The 10,607-nt window shown below is 38.9% G+C and overlaps 1 protein-coding gene across 1 annotated transcript in view; it reads left to right on the forward strand.

Annotated features, from left to right (window-relative positions):
- Positions 1 to 6,843, forward strand: part of LOC138052044 (ubiA prenyltransferase domain-containing protein 1-like) — a 28,016-nt gene extending 21,173 nt beyond the window's left edge. Inside the window, exon 2 of the mRNA XM_068898397.1 lies at positions 6,529 to 6,843. Within this exon, the coding sequence (XP_068754498.1) occupies positions 6,529 to 6,829 (301 nt within the window). The 3' untranslated portion in view covers positions 6,830 to 6,843. The remainder of the gene's footprint in view (positions 1 to 6,528) is intronic.
- The last annotated feature ends 3,764 nt before the right edge of the window (positions 6,844 to 10,607 follow it).

The raw sequence follows: 10,607 nt of genomic DNA on the forward strand, positions 1-10,607 counted from the left end.
TAATTAAGGCCATTTAAAAGATAGTCAGATATGTCGCTCCAGAACACTTTGTAGAATTCTACAGGTAGCCCACCAGAGCCTGGCGTTTTATTGAGGCTCGTGTCTTTTAAAACTTGTAAACATTCCTCTTAGTTAAGAGGCCTCCACATTTTTCTTTGTCCTCTGAAGTTAGCATATTTTGATTCATCTTAGAAAAGAAGATGTTTTGAGTTTCCTTGCAATCACCACGTTGAAAACTAGAGCTGTAAATATTTTTATAAAAGGATCCACAGGCATTCAAGATGTCTTTATCAGACGTGACAAATTGGTCATCATCGACCTTTAGTTGGCTAATTACGCCATTTTTATAATATCTTTTTTCAAGGTTTAAAAAATATTTCGTATTCCTTTCCCCCTCGTTATACCATCTGCATTTCGATCTTAAGATTGCGCCTTTAGTTTTATGTTCTATTATTTGTTCAAGTTCTCTCTGCTTTTTCTCTAATTCTCTATGCATTTCTTGCTTTCCTGGTTCGTCCCTTGAGCTACGATCAATTTCCTTTTGCAGCCAATTTATAGTCTTTTCCAACTATTCTTCTATCCTTGACATGTTAGTTTGTTTCGTTTTTGCATACATCATAGAATTTTCTCTAACTCTCCCAAGTAAGAGCAGCATTAACAGTGTTCCTCCTGATATTCCTTTTGGACGGCTTTAATTGCTGTTTTGATTTGTTTTACATACCCATCTTCCTCTAAAAGAGACGTGTTTAATTTCCAGAAACCTGGACCTCTTGGGTTCGAATGAAGTGCCAATTTTATTGTTATCAAAGAATGGCCTTGTTTTAAGTCTAATTCAGCCATATGGTCTTTTTAAAGGTAATTAAAATTACCTTGACTGCTTAAGTGTGCGTCTTGGCAAGGACACCCTTTTTATCTATGTCTATATCCAATACTAAATTAAAGTCACCTCCTATAATGATGTAATCGCACTGAAAATCTCCAAGTGATCGTGGAATCTTTCAAAAAAACCTGGATCGTCTTCATTTGGCGCATATATTGTAGCTAAGGTGATAAGTCTCTCATTAGTTGTAATATCACATATAAGATATCTGCCCGTGTTATCTAAAAAAGATCTTTGAAGCTGGAAAGTGAAATTATTGTTGAAGAGAATAGCAACTCCTCCGCTGGAAGTGGAACATGAGGTAAACAGGGATTTGAGGCCACATTCCGAGGACCATACATGATTGATGTTTTCTGCACTATGAGTTTCGTGGAGTAGATAAATTGAGTAATTTTTTGCTCTTAACCAGTTAAAAATTTCTCTCCTTTTTAATCGTTCTCCTAAACCTCGCACATTAATTGAACATACTTTAAAATCCGTCATAATCAAACAAAATACAGGGAAGCGAAGAAAAGCAAGCTATGCGGGAGCCGAAGAGAAAGCTTACAGATCAAAATGGCGTGTTTTGAGCTAGCGAACTGCGGAAATAAAGAAAACAATACGAACACAGAACTTATTAACATATAAAAAAACCGCCTTTTTAGACTTAGGTCCCAACATATTTCAGAGGTGTTAATTACCGAAACTGGAGAGAAAAAAAAGTTTTGTGCCACCTAAAGGTGATATATTTTTCTTTATTTTCCATTCGGGAGTTAATTTCATTTGCTTAAAAAAGCCTGAGATTTGCATAGGAAAAAACAAAGAAACCAGGAATATTCTCATGAGCGTATCTGTCCTTATCAATATAAAGAAGTCTACCTTTAACTTTGACGTTTTTTAAACCGTGATCATCTCTGGCTTTCATCATCGCTTTTATTAACTTTTTCCTTTCTTCTTGAATGGTTCCAGCGTAATCTTCCGTTATATACGCGTCGGGATACGTAGTGGATTGCTTAATCTTACCTCTTTCAAGCCAAACGCGGTCCCTGTCTTCTCGACAAACGAATCTGGCAATAATTGGTCTGCATCTATCTTCGACCTTCTTTCCGACCCTGTGTACCGCATGGAAACGGATTTGAGAGATGTTGACACCGAGGCTTGAGATGACATCGTAAATAAATAGCTTTACAGTTCTCATCTTCTGAACATGGACGGGTTAGCTGAGGATGAATCTTGCCGTTTTCGACCGCCGCTTTTACAGTCCAAGCCTAACAGTACACAGTAATAAAGTTTTGTTTAACTTGTGTATTGCTTTTTCAAACACACTGTTCTTTACTGCGTGATCAAGGTGCATCCATGTGACCTAAATGCGGGCACGCAATTGGTTTATCACTTGATGAATTATTAATGAGTTTGAGAATGCTTTTTCTAAATGTAGTCTCCAATCAAAACCACTTTATTGAGAGTAAGACATTGAAGATCAATGGAGTTAAACCTGGACCTGGTAGGAGGCAGTCGTTCAAAGTTGGCCCATTGCGAGATTTAGCACTGGCGTCGTAAACCACACGCAGTTTAGTTCTTTATGAGGAATGTAGTGCACAGTTCCAGGAAGGCTATCTAAATCACGACTCTTGTCAATCAATTCAACAACACCAGAATTTAATTTTCCTTGATGACACTCTCATATTGTTGGAGCAATTCTGGCTTGGACCTTAATCTTTGCAATGAAGGAACAAGGCGGTTCTGTGCCAACAAGTAATTGTCTGGAATGATCGGGTGGTCTGTCCTGAAGGGAAGAGAGACTTCATAAGGGGTTCCATTAAACTTCACTTGGGTGAGGTAGTCTTCAAGAAAATCTTCTTTTCTGTCTTTTACTCCAAGTGTGTCATTGTCCCAAAACTTACTTAGCTCCTCTTTCAGTAAGAAATCATCTGAAACTAAGTTCTCTTCAGTGACTTGAGATCCAGTTTTCATAACATGGGACAGGTTAACACTTGATAACTGTGTATTCGCACTTGCCTCATTCACAGGACTATGTGCGCTAGACCCATTATCGTCAAGTGGATTTGCAGCTTTCTATCACAGAGATGAATAGCTGTAAAGCTTGACGTGTTCCTTTCCGAATGGGCCCGGTGCATGCCGGGGTCCCACAAGGGACCAAGCGTGGTCCAGTTCTCTTATGGTTAACGACTTAGCTTGTAGATCGAGTTACTAGAAGTATGTCGATGACATTAGTATTTCCGAGGTAGTTCCCCGTGGTTCTCCATCAACTATACAAGATGATCTTGACAGCATTACAGCCTAGGCGGAGGAAAATTGTATGAACCTAAACCCGAAGAAGTGCAAAGAAATGCACATATCCTTCCTTGCTAAAGACCTCGACGTACTCCAGCTCACCGTCAATGATACGTATCTTGAAAAGGTGAGCGTGCACAAATTTCTTCATATCACTCTTTGTGAGAACTTAAAATGATGGGACCAAGACACCAAGGAGATTGTGGACAAGGCGTGTAAACGTCTATACCTCCTAAGGTTTTGAACCGGGCTGGAGTCCCCCCGTATCACCTTATCACCATATATTGCGCCCTTGTGAGATCAGTTTTAAAGTACGCTTGCCAAGTTTGGACTAGCAGTGTACAGTCACATCTCAAGCAGCAACTAGAGCGTGTTCAAAAACGTACTTTGAAGATTATCTTTCCAGGATGTTGACTATGAAACGGCACTTTGCAGAGGCTCCATCCCTAGTCTTTCAGAAAGAAGCTTGTGCTTATGCAAAAAGACCTTTGAGAACGTATGCGAGCTCTTCTCAAGGTTATTTTCGAATGTTCTTCCCCGGCGTAACGCTGTCCGTGGGCGTAACCTGAGGTCTAGCCACCGTATATTGCTGCCGAGATGCAGGACAGAGCCTTTTAAGACTAGCTTTTTTCCGACAATAGACTTTTTACAATAGTGATGCATTTTTATATAGCCTGTATATAATATCTATTATTACTATCATTATTACTATTACATGCTACGTCAGTATTTGCCCTGCGAAATGCTGTAGCGATCATTTCCGTTGAAAAGAAACAAAGCCAGCGAAAAAAAAAGGCAGCAGAAGAGGTTTCATTTTACTTGGAAGAAAAACAAACTCGTTTTGTGGAGTCTAGTAAGAGTGACATTTTTTTTAAAAAGCTGGTCGCAAATGTCGTTCCGGAAAGTACAAAAAAGGCTGTCAATGTTTTTGAAGTTGAAAATGAAGAAAGTTATGACCAGACTTTAGATGTTTAATCCTACGCCAACTTATTAATCTGAGTTATTTTACAGAGTGGGGAATTAATACATAATAATAATAATATTAATTCATTGTGTTTACAAACCATAAAATAAACCAACCGTTCGAGGGAGAGAAAAATTCCAGTCGCACTTGAAAACACTGTTATCCAGACTTTGCACATTCTGTCTTTCACGATTGAATTTCTTTTTCAGTAAGCAAAAAAGCGCCTTGTTTTCGAGTTCTCCACTTGCAATGATAATTTTAAAAGATTGATTTTCTTTTTCTGAGACCTTTCTTGTTAGTCATGTTTTGAACAGTGCATCAAAAAAATACGAAGCATCGCCATCAGATCAACATTGGCTTTTTACGACCGGTTTTTTGTATGACACGAAAGTAATGGGAGGGTAATAAAATAAATAAACCCCTTTCTGGTTTGCTGGTATGTTGGCTGATTATGTCCTTGGTTAAGAGATTGTCCTCAAAATTTTATATTTTCCCTCGAAGCTTCGCTTCTCGGCCGCGGACATTATCAGCCGACATACCAGCCGCCTGAAGGGGTTTAGTTACTAAATAACCCCCGTCTGCGTCGTCATTTGATCTGCAATCGATCATTTCCTTCGATAAGAAAGAATCAGCCGAAAAATAGACGCACGAGAGTTTCAACTTTTTATCGTATGACTTGGAAGAAAAACAAACTTGTTTTGGAGAGTCAGGTGATATTGACATTAAAAAGCTGGTCGCAAATTCTGTCCCAGAGAGTAAAAAATAGTTAGAAAGATATACTGTGTGTGAACGGTCCGTGTACACTTGCCTCTCGCTTACCTTCTCAATATTTCGGTCTGGGTTTAATAAAGCAAGGCTCCTGTGAAATCAGGCCCAAAGACACAAACACAAAACGTACGAACAATAATGTGAGAGGTTGTGCAGAAATGTCGCTGCAGTTTTTCACGCACATTTTCTCCACGCTATGCACGCATCCTTCGCCGCCTTCTTGGTTCTTCCAGTTCCAGTGTTGCCGTCACCTCCCCTCACACCTATTTCGTCCCGTTTTTTCAAGTTTACGAAAATCAAAAATTCATTTTGAAGGTTGAGTTCCAGTTTTGTAATTGGTTCTTGCATGTTAGTACATTTCAATTTTCATTACACCTGAAGCAAAGGAAATCTAGACTCAAATAGGACTTCGTCGCTTATGTGAAAGGCCAAAACAAAGGATAATTAAAATTGACCTATGATTTCTGTTTTCTCTATTTAGATGAAAATTGAATGGACGGAAGGTACATGGACCATGAATCCTTCAAGTGTTCCGGACCTTCACATTCAGAATGTTACGGTTCTAATTTATTTTTTAGCCCACGCAGTGACAATAAAAGTGATTTGATTTTTTCCAGCGACCGACTGATTATGCGACGACAAAACACGAACCAGTAAGCTAAAAGCGCCTTGTTTGCTTTGCGTTAATTTCACAGTAGAAATAAAGTTCCATACACACTTACCTCTCTCCCTACGGGCTTTTCAGAAACAGTTAAACCAACTCGAAAACCCAACTCGAAAATCCAACTCGAAGATCCAAATCGAGATCCTACTCGGTATTAAAGAGGCGACCTTGAACTGAATCGTATACCATTCAAATGCGCTGCTTACGTCAATCGCGAGTATTCATGGCTTTTTACGAGCGATTTTCACTGGCTATGAAAATTAATGAGCTGGGTTTATATAAAATAAATAAACTCCTACCTGGCTTGCTGGTATTTCGGCTGATAATGTCAACGCGAGGCTGAGATATTGTCGGAAAAAGTTCACATTGCCCTCGAAGCGAAATATAAGTTTGGTTTGAACCCGTGACCTCAGGCTTCTCTACACAGTTGCTTAAATCGCATTTATAACTGCGAGCATTTCACTTGACTTGATTTCATATCCGCGGTTCAATAATTTAGTATATGATTCGTTTCATAAATCATTCGTTCGTTGATTCATTCATCACGGGAACATTTGAACTCACAAATGACCAGTTCGTAATGTCAGTCGCTTTATAGCTCAGTTGGTTAGAGCGTCGTATCCCGAGGTCACGGGTTCAAACCCCGTTGAATTTCTGAATTTTTCATGCTTTTTTAGGCAATGGCTAAAATTGCGTTTATAACTGCGAGTATCGTGGCTTCACTTGATTTCATATTCCTTTCATTTATCATTTCATTCGTTAAAACAGTTATTTGTAAGCATTTATTTGCAGGTCACGTGGTGGGCTCTCGGCTAATGAAAAGGAAGGAACAAATGTATCGAATAATAATATCGTAAACTTATGATGGAATCTGTAAATGGTGCTCTCAGCTTGTACATAAGTACACCTCTTTCATGAAGAGGCTTAAAACTGTTCAGGCATGAAACTGGAAATAACGAGTGTTCTTCATTTTCGCAGCCAGAGCACGCGTGACATCGATGTGGATAGAAAAGCAGGTTCCAGGACTCTTGCAGTGATAGTGGGACAACATGGCGCATGCCAACTTAACACTTTCTTTCTGCTGTTCCCGTATGTGATAATTGTATTAATGGCCACTTCATGTTCACCAATAATTTACATACCTTTAATAACATTGCCTTTTGCGTTAAACCTGTGTAAAGCTTGTTTTCAAGGCAAGCATTTCACATTACCTAAAAGAATAGCTTTCTTAGATGTGTTGTTCGGACTTCTCTATGTCCTCAGTGTGTTTGTCTCATAAAAGACCATTGTCGGTAATGCTTTGACTTCATATTATTATTGTTATTATAATTAAGTTTTCTGTCGCGGCCTATAGTGTCAATACGGGCTTTATATATTTCTTGGCCTATTGCATGGTCTTCCGAGACAAATTTAAAGACACTGCGGTCGCGTCGATCTCCCGCATGAGATGTTTTAAAGAGTGAACGTTACAGTATTATTCACGCAAATACTTTGCATCGTTTTGCTTAAAAAAGACTTTGGCACTGCTCACGTGAATGTGAACACTCCTACGATCAAAAACATTTTGTTCCTTGAGCTTTGGAAGCGTTTCGCAATATCAATAATATAGTTGCTGGTGCCCTTCTTATTCACCCGTAGCTGCAAGAGGGGTAAATAAACTGATCAATCAATCAATTCTTAATGAGGCTATTAATAACATGCCTTCCAAAACCTTCAAAAACACTTAGCAAGTTACTTTCCAAGCATGCGCGGCAGGAGTTTGAAGGAGAAGCAGCGGGTCGACGAGGAGGTTGTGCGAGGAAGAAGGGTTTTTCCTTTCCTTCCCTCTCGAACGCCTGCACGCAGGCTAACTGCTTTCCAGCCTCTTTTCTCCTACATGAAAAAGATTGTTCGCCAAGTAACGTTCCTATAATTTGATGAGCATTCAAGTCCCTCATTTAAGTCTCTCGTTGTCCTGAAACTCCATTGTCTTGTGAAATTTCATATAGCTAAATTTCATGGACAGCTTAGTATTGCTTCCTGCATGTCTTAGATTCACTTTTTGTTTCGAACAACCAAGTACATAACTATATAACACATAATCTACTTGAGCAACAGAGGACATTTTTTCTGTGTTTACATAGTGTCATCTAAACACCAGGGGATAGTGGGAGAATTCGAGACAGTGATGCAAACCGAGACGCAGTCGAGGGTTTGCGTAACAGTCGAAAATTCTCCCAACTGCCCGAGTATTTACATGTAAATGGCGCTATGTAGACACGGATAAAAAGTCCTGTATTGCTTTTATAAAATATGTCTCAAAAATAATTCGACAAATGAAGGTAAATGATGTTTTTTTTTACTTTTTGATTGACACATTTTCTTGATACACGCTCATATTTCCCACCAGCCAATCAAAACGCACGTCTGACAACACATAACCTATCAAAATTCGTGGGATGTCACAGCCGTGTTTACATACTTTCGTCTAAACGCGGTTATTGACCAATGAGAGTGCTCGTACTATGCTAATTATTTTATAAAAACAGGCAGTCAACATTCGATTTCATTTACTCAGAGTTTGGAACTCTGTCAACGAATTCGTCAAATTTTCTAGCCTTAAAGTAATTGACAAAGATATGTTAAGGGGTTATGTCACGTTAGAGGAAATCTTTAGTTAATCATGAGTTGAAAACTCGTAAATGGTTATTTGGAATTCCTTTATTAATAAAATTATTCTTAGAATGAATCATAAACAAGATGATTCTGAGCAAAAACGACCTTCATGACCCACGCAATATTGTCCATTTGTGTCCATCCATGCTTCTCTTTCCCTTTGCCTTTATTTTATGTTTTATGTTGTTCAACAGTTTTAATTGATTATTTCAATGTTTTATTTTACTTTTTGGGCATTTTGGGTGTCATGAATTACATCATTTTGCGTGACATACGTAGACATAGCCCCCTTAAAGAAGAGATGATAAAGGGATACTAATAATAGTCTTTTTGCTCTGTTTTGCTCTATGTATAACACGCCTGTTTTCATCTTGTGTGTTTTTTGTTAAATGAGTACGCCTCCAATTCGCCAATCGATAGTGTTTACTATTTAGCCTGGTTCCCTGACTCGCTTACCATCTTAGTTTTATTTAGGGGCCCAGTATTGAATTTATCTATAAAAACTTGTATACACTTGTGGAGGGTACAATAAACTTGGTTTTGCTGTTTGTTCTTTTCCATAGAAAGGTTTATATCAAACCACTTTAAATTGATACGGTTAAATAAACTAGCTCAAAAGTTTAAGTGTTTGTCTAGGCCTTTATGATTATTTCATGGTTGGTGAGAAATAAGCGCTTACGATTTTTATTCACAAGTTGTGTAAAACAAACTCACTCGCTGCGCTCGTTTGTTTGTTTTACACAACGAGTGAATAAAAATCGTAAAAGCGAACTAACTGTGAAATAACTTATTTCTTATATACATACCGAGATTCATAAGCGAACAGAACTCAAAGATAAACATATCTTTATTTTCTTTCAAAGGAAAACAACGCGCTGTCAAGCCGCCTCACAGTTCGAGAGTTGCACTGAAATGGCTTCCTTGTAAAATACTTTACATCTGAATTATCAAGAAAAAATGCCGTTAAAGGCACAGGTTTTTTTTTCTTCAAATGGCGCTCAAAGCTAGCGAAGAATTCCCTTATGGAATTAGGCTCGTATTCCTTGCTGTCTTCTTTTTTGCGAACCGTTATAAGGAACTCGCTGAGAAACTTGTTCACCACTTGAGGAGTCAATTCATTCATTTGTCTCGTCTCTAGCGTGAAGAGACTATTTTTATCTCAATGCTTTTTGGCGCGTAAATCTCGGTATGTATATAATAAATATGAATATTTATATATTCATATTGAAGTCCTAGCAGAATAATCCGACTGCCACTCCAACGGTGCAGGGATTACGTGGTTATGGAGAGACCCGCTCCGTGAGAGTTACCCGCGGGCTCCGTCTCGAGAACGAGTGCATGTGGGAATAGGGAGAGAGCCGCCATAACCGTGATTGTTGTGGCTGTTGTGGCGGAGCAACGCGCGCCAAAGGCGCATGCGCATAGCACTATAGCTAAGAAAATATGGTAACCCATCGATGCGAGAAATTTGATTTTATAGCTATGACGTCATGGACCGTCCGTATGTCTACCCCTTCATGTATGCCAATATGACCGATATCACGCTAGCTTTGATATTAGACATCTATGTTTTGGTTAATTGGCATCCGTCAAAACAAGGTATCCGCTGACCAGTGTCATCGTCATGCTCCTCGCATGATTAAGACACGACAATTTAAGCACTTCGACAGAAACAAATTTTTAAGTGATTTCAACCAAATGCCATGGGCCAATGTCGATGCGCATTCTGACCCAAACGACATGTTGCGCGAATGGAAAAAAATGTTTCTCAGCTGCGTTGATAAACACGCACCACTAAAATCGAAAAGAGTCCGTAAAAAGCGATACCCATGGATTACTGGTGATCTACTTTGTAAAACCAGACGAAGAGATTTCCTCAAAAAGAAGGCAGTCTCTTTCAATGATTCAGCCGTATGGGGTCATTATAAGCGTGCTAGAAACCAGGCAAATAACGCAATTAAGCTCGCAAAGAAACTGTACGTTTCTGACAACCTGGAGACTAATAAAGGTAATTTGCGCAAAACATGGAACCTAATTAACGAGCTAACCTCCTGTCACAGTGGCAAGACGTCCAACATCTTGGAGATCAAAGCTGACAATTAAAATGTTAGTAATCTTGTTGATATAGCAGAAACTATTAACGAACACTTTACAAATATATCGCAAGTACTAGCTGAAGATATTCCTGCTGTAGATGGAAATCCTGAATTTTATCTGAAAGCCACTGATAAATCGTTCTCTGTGCTAACTCCGAGTATTGATATTGTATTAAACCTTTTAAAGAAAATTGATGATAAAAAAGCCACTGGTCTTGATAAGATTCAGAGTAAACTGTTAAACACGGCTGCCGGTATTATCCCACCTTCGCCTACCGCCATATTCTCTAAGTCCATCCTCACTGG

Source organism: Montipora capricornis, chromosome 6 (assembly GCF_036669925.1).
Source record: "Montipora capricornis isolate CH-2021 chromosome 6, ASM3666992v2, whole genome shotgun sequence".
Classification (NCBI taxonomy): Eukaryota; Metazoa; Cnidaria; class Anthozoa; order Scleractinia; family Acroporidae; genus Montipora; species Montipora capricornis.